Below are 26,914 nucleotides of genomic sequence, written 5' to 3'. Positions count from 1 at the left end.
ATATATATATATAGAAGATGTGTAACCAATAGGAAAATAAGTGAAACAGTGAAACTATATACTTCATATTCTGTGTTTAATCAAGAAATAAAAGAACAAAATATTCATCGGAAAAAAAATAACTCGAATGTCTCGTATCAACCAAAACACACAAATAGGTTCGAAGCCAAAAGAATTTTAATCATTGTGACTAGTGTGTCCACGTTTAACCACTAGTTGATGCATGGTTTAAACTTAGTAGTATGGGATTGATGGTGGAGGAGGTGATGCGTAAGAGACACCGCGGATAGGCGGGAGAGGTGTGTCGTCGTATGATGGAGGCGGCGGAGAAGGCGGTGTTGGTGTTTGGTAGTGATGATCGTTACTTGGACTATCGTTGCATCCCTTTGGTGGTGGTGATTGATACTCCGGTGGTGGTGGAGACTGGTTTGGGCTTGCCGGTGGATAGTAGACCGGTGGCGGCGGTGGAGGGCTTTGTGTCACCGGGGGATAGTAGACTGGTGGCGGCGGAGGGCTTTGTGTCACCGGCGGATAGTAGACTGGTGGCGGCGGAGGGCTTTGTGTCACCGGTGGGTAGTATACTGGTGGCGGAGGTGGACTTTGTGTAACCGGCGGATAGTAGACCGGCGGTGGCGGAGGAGATTGTGTTATCGGTGTGTAGTAGACCGGTGGTGGAGGACTTGTTGTTACAGGAGGGTAGTATACCGGAGACGGCGGTGGTGGAGATTGAGCGGCGTAGTAAGTAGGCGGTGGTGACGGTGGCGGAGAAGACGTGTATTGGTAGTAAGGAGGTGATGGATAGTATTCCCTTGGTGAAGGAGTTTGCCAATATTGGGGAGGCGGTGGCGGTGGCGGACTTTGTGCTGTGGGTGGACAGTTAACTACGGGCGGAGGTGGCGGAGGAGATGAGTAGACATACGGCGGATGAGGAGATGGCGACGGCGGTGGAGGAGATGAGTAAATGTATGGCGGAGGAGGAGATTGTGGCGGCGGGGGCGGTGGAGGGTATGCTCTCACGGTAGGCGACATTCCGGAAGAAGGAGGAGGAGGCGAAGATGGCTCATACTTTGGCGGTGGCGGAGGAGGATACGCCTTGACGGAAGGCGACATTTTAGAAGAAGGCGGTGGCGGGGTTGCTCTAAAAGTAGGCGACATTTTAAAAGAAGGCGGCGGCGGGGTTGCTCTAAACGTAGGCGACATTCTCGAAGACGGAGGCGGTGTTGCTGGAGGAGGAAGTACTCGGACGGTAGGTGACATCCTAAAAGACGGTGGCGGAGGAGATAAAAAGTTGTTGCAACCAAACTTACTACAATCAACAGGGCGTGAGGCAGGAGAAGAACACTCTTCAGACGATCTTTGACGTTCTTTACCAGCAATACAATTCATCGAGCCATTAACCGCCACGTCATCTCCCGAAAGAGCCGCGCATCTCGGTGCATCACCGGTAAAGAAGTTGGAAGAGTAAGTGAAGTTCTCAAGGTTAGAGAGCTGACAAATGCTACTTGGTATAACTCCTGTGAATCTATTGTTAGCAACATTAAGCTGTTCCAAACTCTTCATGTTTCCAATGCTTGACGGTAACGGACCGCTTAAGCGGTTGAAACTGATGTCGAAGACTGTCACATTCTTGAGATTTCCGATCTGTGGTGGTAAGCAACCGGTTAAGTTATCGTTAGAGAGGATGATCTCGTTGAGAGTCTTTCCCATGAAACCGATACTACCAGGTATGCAACCACCAAGATCGTTATCCGCAAGAACTAGAGCAGAAACAGGAGAGTTTCCCATGTTTTCAGGTATCCCAAACCTAAACCTGTTGTGGTTCAAGAATATTGCGTCGAGCTCTTTATCGAAAAGCTTAGCTGGGATACCGCCTTCAAACTCGTTGTAACGAAGATCCAAGAACTTGAGTGAAGGCAAAGACAAGACAACGTTAGGGAACTTCCCAACGAAACGGTTGTTACTTAAATCAAGCTCGAAGAGAAGCTTCATGTGTTTAAACGTGATAGGAACTTCTCCACAGAACCGGTTTGAGTTGAGATGGAAGAGTGCAAGATCAGTTAGGAGACCAAGCTCACGTGGTAAATAACCAGCCATGTCCGCATGGTTAAGATCAATACCCGCAACAACTCGAGTTTTCGAAGAAGGAGAAGGAGCACAGAAGATACCGTTGTAGGAACATACATCAGAGCCATTCCAGTTAGCTGTGAAGTTAAAAGGATCAGAGAAGATAGCTTGTTTCCATGACTGAAGAGCAATGTAGGCTTGTCGAAGACTCGGGTTTTCGAAGGTGAGACTCGGGTCTACTTTGATACCATCACCGCTTATATCATCATCATCATCATCATCAGCGGCTCTAGTCTGCAAGAAATTACAAACAGAGAACAAGAGGAAGAGAAAGAAGAATAAACGAAGAAAAGAAGAAGAAGGTAACAACAACATTGTTTTCGTTGCTTTGTTTCAAAGAGAGTTTGAGAAAAACTTAAGAGGTTTTTGTTGGGAGAAAATGTAGTTTTTAGCACATGGGACAAGAGACCCTACCTCACTAATTTTGTGACATCTAAGAACTCCATGTGCTTGTTTATAAAATAAAAACACACAGAAGTCGTATCTAAATTTCATATAGAATTATTAAGTAATCAATCAATTTGGGGTCTATAGTTTAATAATGACATATTGATTGGCACGTCTAAGGGAGGAGACAAAAGACTGACCTTTAATTACGCGGCCATAGATTGGACTATTGGAGCCACCGTCACCGACTTTAACTCTAGTATAAACTTGGATACATGTCCCCAAAGATTCTCTGAAAGCACCTACACTAAAACGCGTTTCTCGATAATTCAAATAATATGGTTTTTAAAATGTACAACTCTTAGAAGGACATGAATGCACATCCATCTATCTGTATGCTATAACTTGGATGCATGTCTGTGAGAGACAATATATACTCCATTTGTCTTATAAAAATTGATGTTTTGGGATATTTTTTGTCCCACAAATATTGATGTTTTGTAAACTTCAAAAAGTAATCATTCAAAATATTTAAAAATTTAAATTGTTATTAGTTTAAAATTAAATAATATCTCTTTAGTCAAAAGAAAAAATATATTTAAACTAAATAATCATTTTTTTTTTAAAATGTGTAAAAGTATCTTCAAATATACTTTTTGATCTTTTTTAACGAATATAACTGTTCAAATCTCACCTCTTGGTTAAAGCATTCCTCTGCTTTATTTAGCTCCATATGAAAGTTTTAGCTGCATCTATATGTAATCTTTGTGCATTGTAAGAAACTTGGAGCTTAAATCTCAAATCTCTATTGACAGGTTAAAATGTACAAGAAGAAAAAAAAAAAGCTCTACGGATTTGGTAAAATGAAGTAAACTCACCATAAAACTAGCTTTAGACTTACTTCATTCTGCATTTATCTTAAGCAGCAACAATGGATAATGACGAATCACAAAAGATTCAATGCTAATTTTAAGAGAGACCAGAGAGTTGTTTCACAACTTAAAGCTCAAAACCAAGCTTAAACACACACCAATCATATTGGTCTTTTGGTAACTGCATTAGTCAAGTCAAGATTTAGTGATGATGATATATAGAGACCAGATCATTGTTCTATTGAAAGTTGAAACCCTTACACTACTCCAAACTTTAACTATAAAGAAAGAAAAAAAAAAAACTAAGACGACAAACTAAAATACATCAAGGAACAGTCACACCAAAAACACAAGATTCGATAATCAAATTGGTCTATTACGAACAGCATTGAATCGAGATTTATAAAAGACTGTTTTTTTTTTGTTCTTCACTAGAGAGGAACACTTCATCTTGTTTCAGAACTAATCACGAACCTCACATACCTAATCGTGGAAGCGGAAGATAACGAACACATTCAAGATTCTGATTAATCGCTGATTTCGGCGCCGTCAAGTTACGGTCCGGCAAGAAAGTTTCAATTGATGATTTTTCTCACAAATTGATTAGATTATTATTTGTTTTAAGTTTTCATAATTGATATTATGCAGATTGTTTTCTCATTAGTTGAAGTAGTAGAGCCTAGAGACCATCTGAAGATTATGTGTCAGGTTATTTAATTTAGGATTAAAATATTGGGGAGACAAATTATCGAATTAAACAGGCCAAGACAGGTAAGGCCCATGTGCCCTGGGATCATTTGGTTCTTTTCTCATTTTTTCATTTTAATAAACAAAAAAAGAAACTAATAGTGATAGGACTTAGGAGGTCTCCAAATGTTGAATAATCATTTTATTTCTCAAAAAAAAATCATATTTAATACTTAATATTTATAGAATGTCAGGTAAATGAATCATTACCAAATGTCAAAGAACAAGTTTGTGTCTCCTTCATTTTTAGTTGGAAGTTTTATTGTGGATTATGTGACTTATGTCAATTATGTTGTTTTGAAGACCAAACTTAGTAAAAGCTCTAGAATTTGAGATGGTGAATGCATAATTAGTCAAAATGATGTATTTTTCTGCCGATTAGCATGCATTTTCTAATTTTCTGGATGATTTTCTCTTATTTTTTATTTTAGTTTTATAATTTTTTCTTTTTGAATGTTATGATTTCTTTTCTTTTTTTTTCCTTGCTACATTGTTTAGCTCTTTCAGTATGCGGTGGATGTAAAAAAAAAAATGCACCTGATTAAACAGTAACTTTAAAAATTATCTTTTAATTCAAAAGTTTAGTTGGAAAAGAGCTAATATTATTTTCTTGGTACGTGGATGAAACTGGAAATCACTTATAATGTTACTTTGCAATTATCAGATGATATATTTTATTAAAAGAATAACATTTTTGTAACAATAGTATTTATGAAATTTAAGACATTTTGTAATATGTGTACTTGGAATAGGTTATTCACACAACTACACTAACACAAAATACTAAACTATATATATGTAAGTTTTAAAAATGTTTTGTTGAATTTAAAGATTTTAAAAGGCTAGCTATATATATTGTCTTTTTGAAAATGGAATTAAAGAGAAGAGTGCGTGCTCATCCTGGGACTCGAACACTTGTCAGTACCGTGGGAGGGTAAAGGCTAGCTATTTGAAATTTGGTGATAAACATTTGGTTTTTAATTATAAAGTAGAAATATTTGACAAAAACACAAAAATCAATATTTGACAGTTATGGCGTTGTTATAAAAAAATATATATAGTTAAGCTTGATAAATATCAACTTTGTAGAAATATATATATCTTTAGGAGTTATATGATAATGATTACTATCTAGCAACAATAGACAATGAAAAACTATCTTTAGGAGTTAAGTGACAATGGAACTTATCTAACTAGAATAAGATTGGCGGCGGAAGAGTGTTTTAGGATTAATTTAACCCTTCGAATAGTGTGGATCTCTTAAAACTTACGAAACCGTGACGAAGATCGTATAATTAATTAAGTGCGAGTGAACTGTCTGTATTCAGAACAAGGAGAGAATGATCTAATAATAAGTCAAAGTGTGGCCAAGTTTTTCACTTCACGCCAGCTGCATTAAATGTGGAAGACACATTCCATATGGGCCGAGAGACAACATATGTGGTGGCGTTAACGACGCCATAAATTTTCTGGAGTGCGTTCTTCCGATACACAATCAATACGTATGCTATAACTACAATGCAAATGTATTAATTTGAATGTTTTCTAAAAAAAATTGATTGAATGTCATAAATTTTTATTGAATAATTAAGTTTAGATATATTTGTTTTCAATAATTATATTTTTCTTATTATTTTTTTAATAATTATATCTAAGAACACTAAATAATTAATTTAAAACCGTTAAAGAGCATGAGAATTAGTTGACAAAAGAATACAAATAGAAAATTTCAGAAGTATGACCAAAAAAAAAAAAACAACAGAAAATTCCATGTCAATATAATTTTTTTAAAAAAGAAAAAACAGAATGAATAATTCTTTTTTTTTTTTGGTCACACAAAAATAAATTAAAATAATCCTCTCCTCTCGTGGCTTTGCTCTCTCTTCCAGAGAAAAGGGGAAAGAAAAAAAAAGAATTCGATTCCCCTCTGATATTTTCTGCTTCAGCTTTGCTTTGCTTTTTTATTCGATTCTTTTTTTTTTTTTCACCTTTTCGGCTTCTCTGCAAATCTCTCCTCTCCATCGTTCTCATCGCTGTTATCCTCCAAAATCTTCGCTTCAAACCAAAAGCTATTCCTGGGATTCAAAAGAGGTATGCCCGAAACAATTTAACTTTAGGTTCGAATTCGTTCACTCCACACAGTTCACTTTGGGATTTCTTCACTCTATTTGATTTTTTTTTTTAATTTCTTAAAGTTTCTTCGGAATCTTGTTTCTTTGCGTTGTTGGGTTGATGACAACGTCGATTTATAAATCCCCAGTCTTTTTAATTTTTGGATGGAATCTGAGTTATAATCTCTTCTTCAGGGTACTGAATCTTTTAAATCAGATTGTTTAATTTCAAGTGATTTGGGAATCTTAGATGTTGACATCTACTGATAGGGTTTTACTAAAATTTCCTAATTTCTCACTTTTTATGATTTACAAATCTTTGCTTTGGTTCAGGTTGTTTTGTTGGGTACAGATGTTTTGATTTTTCTGCAAAAAAAATCTCAATTTTTTTTTTAAAAAAAGAAGCTATGGAAGAAGAGATTGTTACTAGTTCACCTTCAACACCAGTACATAGGCTTAGGCATCGGAGACGTTCTAATGAGGTTTGTTTCTTTATCTCTTCTCTCCTTGTTTGAAAAAGACTGAAGTTAGTTAATCCGACTCCTTTTTTGTGTTAGGTTGTTTTGGATGGGGGTAGAGTGAATCCGACCCCTTTGTTGGTTAATGATCGGAATAAGTACAAATCTTTCATGGTCCGGACTTACTCGACGTTATGGATGATTGGTGGTTTTGTTTTGGTTGTCTACATGGGACATCTTTATATCACAGCCATGGTGGTTGTTATTCAAATCTTTATGGCTAAAGAGTTGTTTAATCTGCTGAGGAAAGCTCCCGAAGATAGATGTCTCCCTTGGATTAAACAGCTGAATTGGTAAAGTCAGAATCTTTTTTATCGTCTAGCTGTTTCCTTTCCTTAACTTCTTAGTATATGGCTCAGGTGATGTTAAAATGTTCTTGATGTCGTTTTGCTGTTCTATGCAGGCACTTCTTTTTCACTGCCATGCTTTTCGTATATGGTCGGATCCTTAGTCAACGGTTAGCCAATACCATGACTGCAGATCAGTTCTTTTATCGGCTTGTCAGCGGCCTAATCAAATACCATATGGCTATCTGTTACTCCTTGTATATTATAGGTTAGTCTTGCTTCACCATTTTCCTTAATACCAACGGTCTTAATGCATGCCTTATGTGATTCACCTTGTATTTGATGCTTACGGGATATCCCACTATGTAACACATTTCAGGTTTCATATGGTTCATTCTGACATTAAAAAAGGGGATGTACAAGTACCAGTTTGGCCAGTATGCATGGACACACATGATTTTGATAGTCGTGTTTACTCAATCATCTTTCACTGTTGCCAACATTTTTGAAGGGATCTTCTGGTAAACTTTTAAACATGAGTTTATGCTTTTCCATCATCTGTATGTTATGTTTGCTAAGAAATCAATCATATCCTCTCCTATTTGTCACCAAAATATGATGAGATTGCTTAACAAGCATCTTGCTTCCTATATTTGTATATGTTTCCCCCGATCTGTTTTACCTTGTTCTTTGCTGCAATGTAATTGTCTCTTTTTCATGGTTTTCAATACAGGTTTCTTCTTCCAGCGTCTTTAATTATAATCAATGACATCTTCGCTTACATTTTCGGTTTCTTCTTTGGAAGAACACCCTTAATAAAGCTATCTCCAAAGAAAACATGGGAGGGATTCGTCGGAGCCTCTGTGACAACTATCATCGCTGCATTTTTTGTCAGTATTTGTTACCTCTATCACCACATAACACGTTACAAAGACTATATAATTTCATTGTATCGTCACCGACCCTCTGCCTGAAAGTGTGATTATGTGTAATGTTTCAGCTCGCAAATATTTTGGGTCGTTTCCCATGGTTGACATGCCCGCGACAGGTTAGTCATTGAGCAAATAGAATAACACTGACTGAGAAATACGAACTTTGAGAAATATTCTAGTAATTCTGTGAATCATCTACAGGATTTATCCACTGGCTGGCTACAATGTGACGCTGATCCATTGTTCAAGCCTGAACCCTTTGCTTTACCTGCGTGGATTCCAGGATGGGTAAGCTTTTAGCTTTGTTATCATGTTACATCGCTTAGAAGAAGCTTCTGTGGTGTGTAATTGAATGTATGCGAATTCTCTCAGAATAACTCTGTATAGCTGACTTTGTAGCATGTATACACAGTATGACTGTGTATAACTAACTTTGTAGCATGTAGGCGTGTTTAATTGAATGTATGCGAATTCTCTCAGAAAATAACTGACTTTGTAGCATGTTCTTGAAGAGATTCAGATTCTGACAATTTTAGTGGACGTTAGCTAGTGATAACTAACAACAAAACAATAGTAGTATTAAGCTGAGCAGTACGGTTTCTCAACTTCTCTTACTACATTTCTGCAGTTTCCTTGGAAGGAAATTTTGGTCCTCCCTGTTCAGTGGCATGCTTTATGCCACGGTTTGTTCGCTTCAATCATAGCACCTTTTGGAGGGTTTTTCGCTAGCGGGTTTAAAAGAGCATTCAAAATCAAGGTCTGTGTAATCAACATCACCAAATTTGAGCTTTGCTTCACTTTACATACACAGCTAACCGCTAACAAAACCGTGATTACAGGACTTTGGTGATAGTATTCCAGGACATGGTGGAATCACAGATAGAATGGACTGCCAGGTAACTCTTAATGAAACTAGTATCACTACATAGGTTTATGATCAGGTCTTTTGATAGCAGAATTGAGTTTGTTAAGAACAACAACACATTAGAGAATGGCAGAAACCGTAATGATTAACTTTATTGTTTTCTCTGTAAAATTGTGGATGAATACCAATATACTGATGAACCAAGGTCTTACATAAACCAAACCTCTTTTTTTTCAATTGTGACAGATGGTTATGGCAGTATTTGCTTACATATATCTCCAGTCATTTATAGTCTCGCAAAGCGTTTCGGTTGACAAAATGTTGGACCAGGTAAGTAAACTTATCGAATTTTGTATTCAACCAAAGACCAAAGGTCAGTTTAAGGTGAATCAATCATGTGCGATGGTTTCCATTTGTAGATATTGACGAACCTTACCTTCGAGGAACAACAAGCTCTCTTCATGAAATTAGGGCAAATGCTGAAGCTTCAATAGTTTCCACTACCAACAAAACTGTTTTTTTTTCTTCTTCCAGATTCAGATTCAGATTCTCCAAGAAGTAGGTTTTACAACTCTGGATTATCCTTTTATCAATATCCTTACTAGAGAGACAATAAATTTGAAATTGGTTAAGATTTGTTTTCCTGCCATTGTAAATCCTCTTGAAATCTGTCGAAAATTAGAAAGTTTTTTTTTCTTTTTCTTTTTTAAGTCTCATTCGATGATACAATAGGATTTGAAGGAAGTTGTATCTTCTTCTATACTTAACTTGTAGCTTTTGGTGGTTTTATTTGTATTTTGTATATTGGTTCATTATTTGGTTTAATCTGTCTCATGATGATTGTTTTTATTGTGTTTCTTGATAGACTGCACCAAAACAGATGACGTATTAATAAGAGGTACTCTTATGGGCTTATATAAGGCCTACATCGTTAATTTGGAGATAAGTAGGTTCGCATAAAGCAGCCGAAAAAATGCTTTATGCTTTATATTCAGGTCCAAATGCGATTACAACAATTTTTTTTGTTTTACTACTATAGTTTATATAATACCTTTATTATATATGACTATAACAACAGATTTAATGGTATCATGGCTTTTTTTACATAATGGTGAACTCAAAATGTATACATTTGTGCACCAAATACATTGAACCTAGACGTTCAAGTGAGTATATAAAAAAAAAAAGCCGCTTCTAATTTCCGCATCTGAAGATAATAACAACGAGCAAAGTTAAAAAAAAAAAGAAAGAAAGACAAACGCAAGGTGATCACATCTTAATCACGTGACAATCACATGTTAACCTTGACTCACTTCTTGTCTGGCACGTGTATTTCACGCGCCGGCACCTTAGACTAAACACGCCAGTCTATATCCACGTCAGTATCTGATAAGCCCATTATTATCTGACGTGGCCGTCGGAATAAAAACAAAACAAGAAGAGCACATCCAATCCATCCAATCCAACTCAATTAACTTTTTCTGTTGTCGTATATTTTTTCTGTTCAAACCTCTTTTTTTTGTTGGCCTAGAAATGCACATTTTTTTATTATATATACAGAGATAAATCTGATAAAATTTAGCAACAACTTAAATTCATAAGAAAGAGTAACAATTTGAAGATTTTATTTTGATACAAAGTGAATCTAGACGCTATTGTGTGATAATAATAAAACGAAGAATTAACTAGTACTTAACCACCTACATTTCACAATTATCTCTCTTTTTTTTTTTGTCACCCACAATTATCTCTAAATACATAAAAGTTACTTGTAAAAAAGAACATTACATTAACGGCGTTATATCTCCTCACCTAATTGAGTATATATACTTTTTCTCATACTTCACATTATTTCACCACTCTGTCGTCATCTTTTTATCATTTTGTCGTTTACTCCGTTTAATTCTCTCTCTACTAAACGTTAAAATCGCTATGTATAAATATTACGTTATAAAATTCTCCGAATCATAGTATTATCATCAAAAGGACAAATAGAATAGAGATGGTGGAGATTCAGGGAAGATTCAAGAGAACTGAGTCGGCTTTCAACATGGCGGCGGCGCGTGTACGTCCGCCGTGTGATAACAGCAGCGGGAGCGATCATTCCCCGGATCTTTCGGATATGGTCGCATCTTTTATGGAGAGAGAGGGACAAAAAGTATTACCGGTGGTGGTACAAGAAATGGATTCTTCTTCCAACGATAATGATCTGGAAGATGTGAATGAGAGGTTAGGGAAGCTTTTAGAAGGTTTATCCGGCAGCGAAGAGAGGATGAGAATAGTGGCGGCGGTGACGGAGGTTGCTGGAACGTTGTTCGTCGGAGATATTAGTTCTTCTTCTAAGCGTCAATTGATGGCTTTTCTACGTAACAAGGGTTTTGATGCAGGTAATATATAATATATATATAAAATCTAATCATCTCACTATATATATAATATTGGAATTTACATTTTTATGTTTTGAAAGTGAGATTACTAGTTTTTTTACTGAATTATGGGTTTATATATAGTTAAACTAAGGGAAAATTACATGTCTTATGTGTAGAATTGTGATTTTTGTTTAATAATTTCGTGATTTTACAAGTTTTGAAGGAAAGTGTTATATCAATTTTTTTTTCTTTCTCTGTGTTTTAAGTTAAATCTAGATTTCGTTCCAGTTTCCATCATAGTTTCATTTCCACCGTTTTTTGTTTTTCATTTCCACTTTTTAGTGTTTTTGATCCAATATTTGTTGTTATTATCATCTAGAACGTACGTACGTGTAGAAGAAAATTTCAATACTTGTAATTTACAAAAATAAAGAATTTAGTTTACTCAACATATCTTTTGTAATATAGTTTGCTCTCAAGTTCCTTAATATTCTGTAGTTTAATATTATCTGTTTTTAGTTAACAAAATTTTTCGGTCTAGTAGTCAAATTTGCTTTTTTAAAGTTCTAAGTAGTAAAATTGGATCTCTCGTACGTGCAACTGTTTAGTACTTAGATTTTTAGAAAAAGGAAACCTAACTCCACTTCAATTTTCACTTGCCGTCGTACTTGAAATACTTAAAGTTGTACGATATGTTTTATATAAAGTTGTACGATATGTTTTATAGTATAAAGTTGTACTTTCCTTTTATTTCACTTGGTTACTTGCAATAAGTTGTTCTATATGTTACTATATTAAATGGCAATTATTAACCCTCACCGTGTTATAGGTCTTTGCAAGTCGCGCTGGGAGAGATCCGGCAAGTACACCGCCGGCAAGTACACCGCCGGAAAATATGAGTACGTCGACGTTAGATGCGACGGGGATCATTGTAATCGGTACATCGTCGAAACAAACCTTGCCGGAGAATTTGAGATAGCCCGACCAACGAGAAGGTACCTTTCAATACTAAGCCAAGTGCCACGTGTCTTCGTGGGAACTTCGGAGGAGCTGAAACATCTCGTGAGGATCATGTGCCACGAGATGAGACAGTCGATGAAGCACGTAGGGATCCACGTGCCGCCGTGGAGGAGAAACGGTTACATGCAAGCTAAGTGGTTTGATTTGTATAAACGAACCTCAACGACGGCAACAAATTACGAAATGGTTGATAGTAATGATACGACGGCGTTTAAGGGTTGCAAGGAAGAGTTTTGGGAAACGAGAGGTCTTAAGGTTATGGTTGGTCAGCTCTCAGTTGCTTTCAACGCTAGTGGAGTTGAAGTGTAATAATTTAAAAATAAAAAGTGTTGAAATTTTTTTGAGTTCTTTACCTAAATGTAAACTAATTTTGGGTTTTGTTTGTAAATAGTGATATTTTTGGTGATTTTGGTAAGCAAATTAATAAAAGAATGTTTTGTTTTCGTTAAGCAAATTGTTCGATATATTTTGTTGTTTGTTTCATAGTTGTTGTGTCGTTGAACAAACTAGCGACCATATTAATTGGTTCGCAGTCACAGTAGCCACCATCGCCTATCAATCGAGCATAGACTAAGTCAAAACGACCATCGGACTGAGTTGCATGATTAAGATGCATAAACCTAATGTTAGAAATCCGTAATAAGGGATGGCATTTCGGGACGGTTTACGATAAACTTACCAAGTCAGATTTGTTTTCGTTTTTGTACATCGTTCAACACAAATCTAGTCAAAGAGACGACTTTTTTTTTATAATTTGAATGGTATTTTGGCGTTTTTCCTTCCCCAAAAAAAAAGAAATATGTGTGTGACTGTTTTTCACGGCAAAGTGTGTGTTTCATTTATATTTTATCATGTTTATCGGCTAATACATATAAATAATAGGGATAAAACTGATACATTTGTTTAAAAATTACACTAAAAATAGAAAACGGCGTTTAATCAAAATCAAAATTTAACATCTAATCTTTTTCTTTTTACAATTGAATAACATATAATTTGGAACGAAGTGAGTACTATAGGGTAACCCCGATCACTTTTTTGCCTTCAATGAAAGGTGGTTTCTCTGACTCAACAACACAGACTTCATACGTTTAAAAGCTGTTTGCTTTCGATTACCAATAGACTCTTTCGACTGTTAAGCCCATTGATATACCGAATTACCGATCATATGGGCCAGTAACGTGTGAAAGACTTTTAAAAACATGTAAAGACAATGGTCAACCACCAATGTTACACACACCAATCAATACTTTAATACATAAATCAGATTGTTTATGGGGGTCAAAAACTAATATATAGTACCAGAAAAGTAGATCACATTATTTCCTCTTACCACACATATAGCAATCGCAGGTACTAGAATTTGTCAAAAACTTATTTTATGTACTCAATTAATTCCTCTGTAAGTTCTCACAGAACTTTTGGTGTTGACCACAAGGTCAAAAACTCCCATCCGTAGAATTTTGAATCTTTTGCAATAGAATTAACCTTAAAACGACGAAGAAGAAAAACAATTCCAAAAAATGCAGGAAAAGATAAAATAACCCAATGAAATATAATGTAATACTAACGTAACACTATAGCAAAACATTTGTGCTCTATTTCTTTTACCAAACGTAAATGCATGATTCTAGGCTTCACATATAATTTAATCGTATTAATAATAAACCTGGAAATTAATCAACCATCATCATATAATTCTTAAAAAAATTACAAAGGAAATTTTAATTTTGCGCAAAAGGAAATTTTAAGTTTGCGCAAAGAAAAAAAATCCAAAATTATGTCAAAAATCAAATAATCTCTTCTTTAAAACACAGATAAGTTTACTTGAAAGAGGGTCAAATGATCAGACGTAATTAAAACAAGAATGATAAGAGAAACATTTGTAATCAGTAATCACCATTTAATAGTGTTTCCTTCCAAATTATTATTTTTCTTTTATTAAGTGTCAACTTACATTTAAAACCAAAAATAATTTCTATAAACTGGTACAATGACACAAAACATTGTGTCACTCTTCTAACATTGATGAAAATTGCTAATCATTACGTGTTATCGGTAACGCAATGACAGATCATTTTTTGGTAATTAAACAAATGTTAGTATGATTTACATGTGGATTTTGGTTTTTATAAACCTATCCATTATCCACACATTTTTATTTCCTTTAATGCCAAATTAAAATTTGAATAAAAAAGTGTACATTAGAAAATAAAATAAAATTAATTAGGCTTTTACCTTTCAAAATTCGTCGTCAAGAATAAAGAAAATAAAAAAGAACCTTTCAAGATTTCAAAGTTTCATCAGACTCATTCCTCAAGAAAAGACTCTTCTCTCTCTCTCTCTCTCTCTATGAAGAAGCTTTGCCGGAAAGGAACCGTTCATCCGTCGCCGGCTGCGGCGATAAAGACCGACGAAGACCAGTTTCTCTCTCTCCTCCCTATAGCTATCCTCTCTCTCGTGGCGGCTCTTTCGGTGGAGGATCGTGAAGTTCTTGCGTACCTCATCTCAAACTCGGGCGACTCGAATCGTATCTCTCACCTCAAGAAAAGCAAAACCCACAAAGCAAGCAAAGAAGATAATAATAAGAATCATCACTCTCCTCTTTTCGTATGCGATTGTTTCAGCTGCTACACGAGTTACTGGGTCAGATGGGACTCGTCGCCGAGTCGACAACTCATCCACGAGATCATCGACGCCTACGAAGACAGTCTTGAGATGAAGAAGAAGAAGAAAGATCGGAGAAAGCGATCGGGAAAAGCTAATGGACGAGTCGAATCTGTCGGAGCGAGTCGACTCAATGAGTTGGGTTCGAGTTCTACCGAGTTTGATGGTGGTGACTCGGTGAAAGATGGGAATTACTGCGGTGAAGAGGCGGAGAAGGAGAAAGGCTCCTCCGTTGGAAAGGTTTTGAGTTTCATTGGTCAGAGATTTTTAGGTGTTTGGGGCTAAGGACATTTCCAAACAGTTTGATAGAAAAAAATGGCTAAATTTCAAAAATGACACAACATGATAAACTATGGTTTATTTTTGTAAAAATTTTATTTCTGGCTCAGAAGTTTGTTTTCCAGAAATTTTATTTTTCTTTCTTTTCTTTTACATTTTCTTACTTTCTTAATTTTTTTGAAGGCTTTTACTACCTGTAAAATTAGATGTTTAATTACCCTGTAATTTTCTAGCACAAGCTTACTGTGTATCTAAATGAAATAAATGTGTATCATAGGAAATAATTTGCACTCTTTAAAGTATTCCCACTTTAACTTTCTCATTTTCTCTGATCAATCATGGAATCGTAAAAATTAAAAGAAAAGGAAAACAACTATAGAATCACAAAAAAAAAAAAAGAGTTGTTGCTAAAGTTTTGATAAAAGTTGTGGTCACTGTGTATATTAAATTCCAACCAATTATCAGTAGTCACTGTGTATGTACTTACCAAAATTAAGCGTCTTTTTTTTTTTTATAAAACATCGTTGTTGCTAAAATTTTGATAAATGTAAACTAGTTCCCCCTGTAGGAAAAAAATACGTAAGGTATTTTTGATGCAATAAGCCAATAACTAAGTTACATACTAACATACAGTATGTTTAGAAAGAGTGTTCGGCGCAGTACGAGACGAATCTTGATAATCCCAAAATCCGAATGACATCAAAATACTACATGACAAATCTATCAATGTAAAATAGTAAAAATTATAACGTCAAATTATTAAACCCAATTTCGAAAATAGACAGATGAAAAAAGAAAATTATAAAGTCATACGACTTATGAGTTAGGCCATATATAATATGAAGTGAAACTATATGGATCATGAGTTAGGCTATAAGTATAATCACGCACATACATTACATACAATAATAGTTATATGCATGTCCAAAATATCTGGTGTGCCGGCCACCACCACCAACAAACACTTTTTATGCTTCCCATGAACATGAATTGGTACAATTACGTTAAAACATCACCTAACTATTTGGAATTTTATACTTTCATTATTCTCATGTATATAAGTCCAATGAAGATTTAGTTGATATTTCTTTTGTTCCAAAGTACAAAAGCATAATTTTAAATTTAGGTTACTACGTCAATAGATCATATCCCTAAATATAGTGATTCCACACCCCAATTTAATAACATCTGGATATCTCATTTTGAATGTTTTAGTGGACGATCGAGTTCAAGATTGTTCATCACAAAGTATCACGATTGCATAGAGATTCGGTCGAATGCTTAATCAACAAATACAATGAATTGGTACTTTGATCCTGGAAATGAGCATATTCCAACATCGAGTTTCACGAATAAAATACATAAATAAGAGACAATGTGACTCTTGTCTCGGTGTAACAACACTTTTCTCGACATAAAAAGATGGTTACCAATACTGTATGTGGGGGTATTTAAATAGACACTTTTAAAATATATATATATTTTCTTGAACCCGTCCGCTTTTGAATATCAAAGATTGCTCTAAATACATTTCGAATCATAAACTGGGACATACACCCCTAAAACTGTAACCGTAACCAAATTGAATTTAGGTTCAGTTTGCTTTCTTCTCGGTACGGTGTTTGTTTATCCTTAGTTAATGTGGTTGTGGTTACTAACACTAGGTTTTTTTTCTTTATACCTATCAGTGGTTAGACTTATTATTGATTGTTTTAATCTTAATTTTTAGTGTAGTTTAGAGCTTAGAAGAAAAGATGTTTGTCACGGCATGAGACGTGTTTGAAAGGTTTCTATTTCGTACTACAAAAGTCAATACGTTGTCTTTGACTCCGTCTTGCTTTTGGTTATCACGAGCATCTTGACATTTTATTTTATTTTACATCTTGACAGTCTATATACACTTATCGTCTGAAATATTGTCAAGAGTCGTGAAACATGTCAATTTTCTTTGTATAAACCAGCTTCATTTGTCGTGAACTAGACCATGAAATCTTTGAATCTGTAATAAATTTAGGTCAACAAAAATTGGTTTTTTCCTAACAAGGTGAAATATTCTTGACGACGTTGTGTCTTGATAAAAAGGGCCAAATGTGAGATGATAAACTTTACCTAATGAGATGATTAACTTTGAAACTCTAATATGGTAGAAGAAAAAAGATAATGGTTGAGAACACTGACCCAAAGTACTATAAATAAGTTGTCAGAAGTTTATCGCTCAATGTGCCTGTCTGACTTTTTTTTTCTCACCAACGAACCACCACTAAGATTTGCTAAAACTTATTGGCGTTATAAAGTTAAATAATCATACGAGCTATATACCATTAGAGAATATAGACGAATATTTAGTTATCATAAGCATGATTAACCATGATTAACCATGATTCTTTAAGATTTCACTAAAAATATAATTATTAATAATATAAATTAACATCAAAGCTAAGAGATAAATAAATAAAATATAGAATTAGGTATGATTAGTTATAACTTATGTGCTTGTTACTAGGAATCTTTAGACTATCTTCTCCCTTTGTTAAGAAAACTTGCTTTGGTAGGTATCTATTGTTATCATATCACTTCACAATCAGTCGAGTTTCATATTATTTAATCAACGCTGAATCAATAATAAAGGGATTTGAGGTGATACATAGGTCGTGCTTACGTAGTGAGTGAACTCTCATATACATATCGTTGAGAACTTTACCTCTTAGTGTCTATGTATAAATTTTGGCCTCTTTATTATGATCTTAAATGATACACTTATGTTTAGCAAAATGATGTTCATTTAGAACAAGCACATGGATGTTCACTTAAATCAGCGTAACGTGATTAGGTGTAATTTGACGTCAGTTTATTTTCTAAGATTCATACTTCTATGGAAGTTTGATCATCACACTGCTACCAACAAATTCAAACTCTTTGGAACCCAACAGTTCATCTTACACTTTTTTAGAACAATCTTTATTTTTTTATCTTTTGAAACTATTTTTGCTTAGATTTGTGTCAAACTAGGTAAATTTCAGTAATATTAAGGAAAAAAAAGTCTAATACGCTGAACATTCTCAAAATATTATAAGAACAACGAGGAAATAGATCATCTTTAATTACTGTGAGAAGATAACTATGAAAAAAACATGAATAAAGAATATGCGATGTAAACCGAAACCAAAGTTAATTGATTCTCGGCATTTTTTTGTTACCTCATATTAACAAACACATAAACTCCTTGGTCAGTTGGGTCTTGGGCATTTTTTTGTTACCTCATATTAACTCCTTGGTCAGTTCAACGATTACTTTTGCGCACTCTAGTTTGGCTTCAAAGAGAGTAAACAAAGAAGCTACGAGAATTTATGAGCTCAAACTGTTCTTGGTGAGTGATCATTAGTTTATCATCTTTTCGGTTTCTTACTAATAGCAGAAACTCTCTCACTATTATATAGTCGTTGGAAACAAAGTTTTTGCTTTTGCGTTTCTTAAAATGCATATTCAAACGCAGTACAAGTTAATAGAAGAGCCATGCTGTGTCTTGATTATACTCGAAAGTGAATAAGCATAGGCATTACATATGATGTTCTAAAGGGTAGTAGGATGACTCTTTCCCGCTGGGAATCCAATTGTTTGAGCGCAGATCAATGATATCCCGAACTAGAAATTTTATACGCTTATTCAATTGAGGATGACTGGAGAGACTCTTTAAACGTCTGCAAAAGTAATCGTTGAACTGTTTTGAGCTAAAGCCTAAGGATGAATCGACAGATTTCGAACCATCAAGCTTTTTGCCAACAGTCTTGAGAAAGACACAGACGGCTTCAAGTTTTTCCTCTGATGGACACGTTTTCTCGTCATCCCCCCCCCCAAAACATCCTGTATAATAAAAGCAAGTTAAAAGAGCAATTGTCATAAATACCACTAAAATTGGTTTTTATTCCAAAAATAGCACAATTTAGTTTTTTTTCCAAAAATACCACAAATATATAATTTTTTCTAAAAATACCACATAATTGAATTAAAGTTTTAATACTAAAAACTAATCCCTAAATTCTAAATGCTAAATCATATCCTTAAAAACTATACCCTAAAACTAAATATGTCAACCCAAACTAAAAGAAAAAAATTACATCTTTAAAAATCAATTTTTGTGTTTGAAGTAATTTTGGAAAAAAAACTTTTGGTATTTTTGAAAAAAAAAACTAAAATGTGGTATTTTTGGAAAAAAATTTTTTTTAGTGGTATTTAAAGAAATTTCTAAGTTAAAATGTGTACTACTAACAGGAATCATAGCAGCAATAATAAAAGTTAACCTGAAGAACGTCCAGAACATTCTCTTCTGAAATCTTCTGCTTTAAAAACAGCTCACCAACCAAACGAAGATTTCCTAGAGTTCGGAGTTTCAACAACCTTTCCTTGTCTTTCCGTTCTTTCTTCTGATCTGGCGCGTTCATCTTTCTAATCTCATCGCTTAATTCATCGGTTCCATCAAACACCATTTAAACTTTCTTCAGCAAAACCTTCATGAATGTGATCTCATCACTAGCCATAGGCTCAGGTGGAAACTTAGGCAGTCTGTTATGAATATCATAGCACAATTGAGCGTACATAGGGCAAAAGGTCGGCTCAAGGACGGCTTTGTCAAAAATAAGTGTTGTCACACGCTACAGGAAACAAAATTGCTAAAGCTGATTAATTAGGTTCGTTAATTGGACACTTAAAAATCAATGTGTTAATATATATATATATATACATATATGCCTTAATAACTAATTAATTAAGATGAGGGCATGCACCTTTAAGATATCAGGAGTAAGGCAAGAGCGGATAAGATGGCTAGTGAGACGAACATATTTCTCTTCGGCTAACCTGCTCATTATCCTGGCCATGCAAAAAAAAAAAAACAAAATAACAAGCTAAATCTGATCAAATTTGATGTCTGGAAGATAAATACAAAGGCTGATTTGAGAAATCAGAAGTCGAAATAGTCTGCAAAAAAGAAAAAAAAAGTAGCGGATTGAGGAATTAGTTGTACCAGCCTTTTTCTTCCAAAGCAAATGCGTTATATGTTATCCAATCTTGTAACAATACTGTAGATCGGAAACAAACCAACGTAGCATCATCTTCTATGTTTTTTTCTGTCATCTATGATCCTGATTACGTTTTGATGCAAAGACTAGAACTAGAAGAATCTGAAATATATATAGAAACGAGTGGCTAAAGCATGGTGGAAACGTGTCTAATATAATATTGATAATGGGTAAATATTCCCCATGCGTCAATGTTTATAGAAAAATTGGACCTAGATAACTGAATCGTCGGCGACCGAATGGCTAGTTGAACATTGGAACAAGTACAATGTGAAAAGAAGTAAATATACATGCAAATGTCTTAAATGAATATGAGAGTAATTGGTTTAGTTCCCCATGTTTCTTTCTTAATCTTATTAGTTGACGTTGACCCACTGTATTTTTTTGACAACAGATGGTTCAAATTAAGCCAACCATTTTCACATCGAGAAACACGACTTCAAGGTTTAGCTTTTGCTTTGCGGTAGACCTATACCTCGTTTTCATGGCAAAGGGCGGGGAAGTGCGAACTGTGGCCACATCTATGAGAAAACCAACCTTACTACGTTAGGCACTTCAATTAAGCCAGTCATGGCCTGGAGTGTTAATTAATGACTGAGCGCAATGTGCGCAGCTCGAGGTCTCCGTTTTCCACCGGAATGGTTGAAGATGATTCTCTCTTCTCCCAGATGGCTAGGGATTTTGAAACCTATGATGAAAGGGCAAACAACATTGTGTGAGACAGTGAGAGGTTTAAGGCCCTTGAGACTAGCAACCAACAAAAAAAGGAAACATGTCCAAAGTAATAAAAACATTAAAATGATTAAGAAACAAGTATAGGAGAAATTCTATTGTTTTTTTTAATTCTGATTAATAAACTATGAAATTAAGTATCCGTAAAAGATTATGTTAAGTCAAATGTTTCCAATTTAAGTTCATAATTAACCTCTGAATCTAAGTCACCGAATTTCTCTTTTTCAAGTATATCATCATAGACTTCTTAATTTATTCTTACTTAATTATCCGACCAAATTAAATCAAGAGTTTATCTAGCTACACTTTATGTACTAAGAGTATTTCTCAACATCAAAATCGAATATGTCCATTCCACTATAGTTTGTAGCGAAAATATGATCGTTGTTCACACAAAATACATGTCGTAACAAGGTCAAGGGAAATATATCACTAGAGCATAGAATTATATCTTTATTATATCAAGGGAAATATATCACTAGAGCATATAAATATATCACTAGAGCATACATGTTATTTTAGAAATATATCTTTCTTTTGATTAGAAAGGGAAAAGAGCTATAAAAGACATTCAAATATAATGCTTATATATATTATTCATAGAATTATGAAAAAATTGGAAAATATCCACTATTCTTATATAATGCTTATATACATTATTCATAGAATTATGTATGTGTGGTAGAGTCTCTAATTGATATACTGGCCGGGTTCTTTTTCCAGACGGGGCGACTCTGACGGGGACCATAAAATTACACTGTTACGGCAATAAATCTAACACAGATCTGTCACTGCGTTTTAAGTGATAAGCAAAAAGAAAATTTAAAATAGATGCTGGAAATTTTTGGCGATTATCGGAGTTCTGTTTCATTTGATTTTTTCTGTTGCTGCGACAATGGCAGCTTTTATTTTTTCGAAATGTATATCAATCTTGGGCTTTTTATTTGTGTCGCAGTTGCTCCACCTGCGATTGTAAAAAGAACGTGCTCATTAAATATATATTACTATTATCTTAATTATTAATTTTTAAAAAATTAAAATTTATATGATAAGATAAAGTTTGGATTTCAAATGTGAAATTCTATGGCAATTAATTAAAACGCAATATATGGTGTCTTTACATGCTAAGTGGCCAGCATTTGCAGCATACTTGGAGGAGAACAAGATCGACATCAAGAATTTATTAACTTTCTCTTTATCTCTAGTTTCTTGATAATTTGGCGTGATGTGTTTATACCGAACCACATTCTATTACTTATGTAAACAATATCCTTCATAGTTGGCTTTTTTAGCCAATTCCTTATACTTGTTGACCAAAAAAAAAAAAAAAAACCCAAAACGACTGATCCACCTTATCCAGTGGACTACATCGTAAAGAATGTTATTCTTCAACAAATCGTGCACTTGATTGTAAATCTAATGTATTTTGTTGTTTTCGTAAAATAATACAACACCGAAACTCTATTTTCTCGACACTAACGTACGTATTATTAATTTTGTATTTCAATTCCTTTAAAATGAGAGACCATTGATTAATAAGTATATCATTATATAACATACAAATTAATTAGCCTAAATACGTGTATATCATCAAATCATACCATCACATAGATGCAATATACAATCAAGTAACTAGTGAAAGAAAATTAAGAATTGTAAACTTTGGAATGAGATCAGGTTATAGATACTTAAAAACAAGTTTGATCTACTATGCATTTACAGGAACAGAAGAGGAAGGAAATGGTGAGCTAATGGTCGAGACGCAGCCTTTAAGGCGATCTAGAATTTCGTTCTTTGTCTTCGTGAGGCTTGCGTGTGACGTCAAAGGCAGTCCTTCTTTAACACACTCGTCGTACTTCTCTAGCACTGCCACTATGTTTGAGAAGTCTGGCCGCTTCGACGGATTCTCTGACCAACACCTCTTGATTAGGTGAGCCAGTGCGGGTTGACAGCTCGCTGGCAATGGTGGTCTCTCGTTCTGCCCATTTAAAAGAGACCGTAATTTTTAATAACTTGTATGCCAAGAAACCAAGACAACAATCTTTAATGTTAGTCACAAACGCCTCTTGACGGTAGTAATAAAGACTGACCTTTTCAGCGACTGCGAATGCGGCTTGCACGGGAGTCATGCCTTGAAACGGAAGCAACGCAGTGGTGAGTTCCCATAGAACGATGCCAAAGCTATAAACATCGACTTTTCTAGTGTAAGGCTTCTCTTTGATCATCTCTGGAGCCATCCATCGATACGTTCCCATATTACCTTTAGCCTCTCTGCATTGCGTTTCAAGACAAGAAGTCCCAAAGTCTGCAACTTTAACCCTCATCTCGTCATTCAAAAGCAAATTGTTGGACTTTAGGTCTCTGTGGATAACACCTTGTGAGTGAAGATACTCCATTCCTCTTGAGATGTCTAGGGCCAGTCTGAGTACAGTCTCGATCGAGAGCGAGTAAGGCTCTTTCTTGTTTAGGTACATTCGGAGGTTTCCTTGTGACATGTACTCTGTTATTATGCAGTATACCGGCGGTTTCTTGCACGCTGCTATGAACTATATACCAAAATAAGAATATAATTAGTGAAACTCTCATAATACAAAACAAAATTGAAAGGTTAGAGAGACATATATGTTCTAAAGACAAAATCTTTGCTCTGTTTTTTCTTTTTGTTCTCCCACCAAGATTGTAAATTTGTATAATGAAAGGTTTACACTTTGAGAATAAGATGAAGAACTCAAACCTGAACGATGTTAGGGTGAAAGAGACGAGAAAGTAGGGCAACCTCGGACTTAAATTGTTGTTCGAGCTTAGCCCTTGTCTCTTCTTTGTGTGTTGGGATCCTCACCATCTTCACAGCGACGGCTCTTTGTTTGTAGATCCCTCTGTAAATTCTTGAGTGTGCTCCGGAAGCAAATTTATTTCCGATAAAGAGCTGAGAAAGATCCGCGGTCCATTCTTCTCTTTCGCCTTTAGATGCTTCCCATGTCTCCACGTTCTCGGACTCGAGGATCATAGACCAAGATTCCATACTGTCGAATCTCTTCTTCTCCATCGTCTCTGCTTCTGCATACCGGTTTGTTTTAGAGGAAGACGGGTGAGAGGGTAAAGGTGGGAGGGAAGGCTCTGGTGGTAATTTGGATCTTAGAGACCACCGTATACGAAACGGATTGAAACATGAACTAGACATGGTAAATCAAGTAGAATTTTTTTGGCTTGGATCACAAGGTAGGTTTTGAAAAGCAGAGGATCTTAGGGTTAAAGATGTGTTAAACTAGGTATTTCCTTCTGAAAGTATGAATAGATTTCAGGAAGTGCATGAACTGATTCAAAAACATGGGTTCGATAGGATCTCCCGAGAATTTAGCCGCCGTTTCATTAATTTTCTTAGGGAAACAAAAACAAGAATTTGTGAAAAGAAGAAGAAAAACTCAACAAAGAAGTTATGAAGACAGAAGAGACTTAATGTCAAAAGGATGAGACTTTTACAGGAAGGAAGCAGAAACAAAGAAGAAAACAAATGGGTTTGATCATCGTCTGTTTTTTTTTTTCTTTGCCTAGTAGAAGAACAATGATGAAACTTTCCGGGAAACTTTTCCGGGGAAAAAAAGGACACGAGAAGAAAGAAAAGCACCAGAAAGTTTTGGATACAAGTTGAGTTTTGGAAGTTGAAGAAGAAACTAAGTGAATAAGGAACGGATCCAAAGTATGAAAGAGATTTTCAAAGGTTTCTCGTGATTGCTTCGTTCAAAAGTTTGCCTTTTAATAGAGAAAGAGTTGTATTTATATACTTTTTCTCTTTGAGAACAAATCAAAGGATCAAATCGTGTTCGGTTCGTGTTTAGTTTAGGAGTATATTATATTGTCTCGTCATCGTAGTCAATGCCAATGGTAACGAGTCGCCAAGATACCGACTTAAGTTGCTTCATCTTATTGGCTCGATAATGATAAACTAAAAGAAAAAATAAACACTAGGATTTATTTGGATATAATTTCCGATTACATTTACGCTTATTTACACAAATATGTCTCGAGGAACCATTCTTATCCAGTTATCTTATAATTTATAAAAACAAAAATGTATAAAATTATAGATGAAAATCGAGTTCAGAATAGTCAAATAGATATTGTTTTTGTTAAAATAACCTAGTCACCTAGAAAATTACATATGGTATGGTATTCATCAACTTCTGATGAAAGAAAAAGATCGTTAGACTGTATATAACTATATCTAGTTCCACCATCAGATTTATCTGGTATTTTTTTTTTATCAAAATTTTGTTAAGATGAAATATACGTTGTAACTCTACATAAATTTACTTTTATTTTATTTTTATCATCGGTTGGTTATATACATTGAATTGTTTTAGGAGATCCAATAAATGAAAAAGGTTCGTGATCCATTCACACCATGTATCCTTTTGTCGGCTCCATTCCATTGCATGGATCTAACACTAGTACACTAGTGATAAATAATAACAAAAGAAGTTAAGGAAGATGTATGATTACATCGTAATTAATGACCAAACCATATACTTATCTCGATCATTGTTGTTTATTTTATAGTAGGATAAGATCATATCAAACTTAGAAACACTATCATTTGGCAGTTTCTAGTTTATGTCTTTATTTTTCCTTAAAACCATATGATAAAAGATGAAATAAGACCTATAATAAACTAAATTAGTTTATAATCTATTTCATAAAAAAAATAAACAATAATTAACTGTATGTAATTAAATTTAATGATTTGGCAATGTGTGAGAGTGGAAGCAACTTGGCGACAAATAGAAACAAAACAATCCGTGAATGAGGCAATTCGATTGCCTTTTCGTACTAAATTATTTAAATCTTACAGATCATACAACATCATGTATTTTACCAAGTGGATGGTACACGTGGCAGTGTCGCAGCGGAACCACGTGGAAGCTGACTAGCTGTAGAAGCGATCCAGAACAAGGAATTATATCATCTAGGCGGGCCTAAATAATTCTCAACTTGGGTCATTGTAAATTTGGGCTAAAATCTGTAGGCCCATTATCTTACATCTTCGTGTTTCACTTTCACCAAAACGTACACTCGAATCCAACGGCCCATAATCGATCTCACGACTTAGTAAAATAATAGAGAGACAGAGAGGGCAACAGGTTGAGCTAGGGTTTCTAATTTTTTCAAAACCCCCTCACTGAGGCTCATCTCCTTCTAGCACCTTCTTCTTCTTCTTCCCTTAAAAGTATTCAACTTTATCTGAATTTAAACATTTCCTCCTCATTCATTTCTCTCCATTTCGATCTGTAAGCATCTGGGTTCCTCCCTTCCTCCATCTTTTCATCGGATTTTGGGTTAAATTTTGAAGCTTTTTTTGGGGAAGGGGTTGGAAATGGGGAAATCTGGAGGAAGGAAGAAGAAGAGTGGTGGCGGTGGTGGTTCAAATTCGAACTCCAATTCGAATCAGGTCAATTCGTCAGAAGCGTCTTCAGGATTATCCAAACCGTCAACGACTGTTGTTAACGGTGGTGTTGATTTCGACGCTTCGGTATTCTTGAAACGAGCACACGAGCTTAAGGAAGAAGGTAATAAAAAGTTTCAAGCAAGAGATTACGTTGCTGCTCTTGAGCTATACGAGAATGGGATTAAGCTTATTCCTAAGAGTCACCCAGATAGAGCTGTGTTTCATAGCAATAGAGCTGCTTGTTTGATGCAGATGAAACCTATTGATTACGAATCTGTTATTTCTGAATGTTCTATGGCTCTTAAAGCTCAGCCTGGTTTTACTCGTGCTTTGCTTAGAAGAGCTAGAGCTTTTGAAGCTGTTGGCAAGTTTGATTTAGCTGTTCAGGATGTTAATGTTTTGTTGGGTTCTGATCCTAATCATAAGGATGCTGGTGAGATTTCTAAGCGTTTGAAAACTGCTTTGGGTCCTCATCAAGATTTGCAG

The 26,914-nt window shown here is 35.0% G+C and overlaps 7 protein-coding genes across 7 annotated transcripts in view; 4 read left to right on the top strand and 3 right to left on the bottom strand.

Annotated features, from left to right (window-relative positions):
• Nucleotides 23-2,790, bottom strand: LOC104752903 (leucine-rich repeat extensin-like protein 2). Its single transcript, XM_010475160.2, has one exon. It carries the CDS (start codon nt 2,437-2,439, stop codon nt 235-237), a length of 2,205 nt encoding a protein of 734 aa, XP_010473462.1. The 5' UTR covers nt 2,440-2,790; the 3' UTR covers nt 23-234.
• LOC104752902 (phosphatidate cytidylyltransferase 1-like) lies at nt 5,992-9,677 on the top strand. The gene is made up of 12 exons (XM_010475159.2): nt 5,992-6,221; nt 6,575-6,723; nt 6,799-7,052; nt 7,163-7,314; nt 7,426-7,567; nt 7,780-7,936; nt 8,047-8,094; nt 8,180-8,266; nt 8,607-8,735; nt 8,818-8,874; nt 9,090-9,173; nt 9,263-9,677. Exons 2-12 carry the CDS (start codon nt 6,649-6,651, stop codon nt 9,335-9,337), a joined length of 1,260 nt encoding a protein of 419 aa, XP_010473461.1. The 5' UTR covers nt 5,992-6,221; nt 6,575-6,648; the 3' UTR covers nt 9,338-9,677.
• LOC104752901 lies at nt 10,716-12,656 on the top strand. The gene is made up of 2 exons (XM_010475158.2): nt 10,716-11,230; nt 12,042-12,656. Exons 1-2 carry the CDS (start codon nt 10,846-10,848, stop codon nt 12,539-12,541), a joined length of 885 nt encoding a protein of 294 aa, XP_010473460.1. The 5' UTR covers nt 10,716-10,845; the 3' UTR covers nt 12,542-12,656.
• On the top strand, nt 14,482-15,486 carry LOC104752900. The gene has a single exon (XM_010475157.1). The coding sequence runs from the start codon at nt 14,585-14,587 to the stop codon at nt 15,182-15,184; it is 600 nt and encodes a 199-aa protein (XP_010473459.1). The 5' UTR covers nt 14,482-14,584; the 3' UTR covers nt 15,185-15,486.
• LOC104754129 (eukaryotic translation initiation factor-like) lies at nt 18,700-19,832 on the bottom strand. The gene is made up of 2 exons (XM_019238083.1): nt 19,477-19,832; nt 18,700-19,039 (listed from the first exon to the last, which is right to left on the bottom strand). The coding sequence occupies exons 1-2, from the start codon at nt 19,660-19,662 to the stop codon at nt 18,914-18,916; spliced, it is 312 nt and encodes a 103-aa protein (XP_019093628.1). The 5' UTR covers nt 19,663-19,832; the 3' UTR covers nt 18,700-18,913.
• LOC104752899 (serine/threonine-protein kinase HT1-like) lies at nt 22,553-24,715 on the bottom strand. Its single transcript, XM_010475156.2, has 3 exons — nt 23,720-24,715; nt 23,076-23,531; nt 22,553-22,963 (listed from the first exon to the last, which is right to left on the bottom strand). The coding sequence occupies exons 1-3, from the start codon at nt 24,164-24,166 to the stop codon at nt 22,694-22,696; spliced, it is 1,173 nt and encodes a 390-aa protein (XP_010473458.1). The 5' UTR covers nt 24,167-24,715; the 3' UTR covers nt 22,553-22,693.
• The window catches only part of LOC104752898, a gene marked incomplete at its 3' end in the record, with an annotated part of 2,723 nt that continues 1,920 nt past the window's right edge, over nt 26,112-26,914 (top strand). Inside the window, 1 exon segment of the mRNA XM_019238150.1 lies at nt 26,112-26,818. Coding sequence (XP_019093695.1) covers nt 26,357-26,818 — 462 coding nt within the window.

Source organism: Camelina sativa, chromosome 16 (assembly GCF_000633955.1).
Source record: "Camelina sativa cultivar DH55 chromosome 16, Cs, whole genome shotgun sequence".
Classification (NCBI taxonomy): Eukaryota; Viridiplantae; Streptophyta; class Magnoliopsida; order Brassicales; family Brassicaceae; genus Camelina; species Camelina sativa.
Note: the sequence above shows the minus strand (reverse complement) of the source record. Positions and strands in the feature narration are given on the sequence as shown.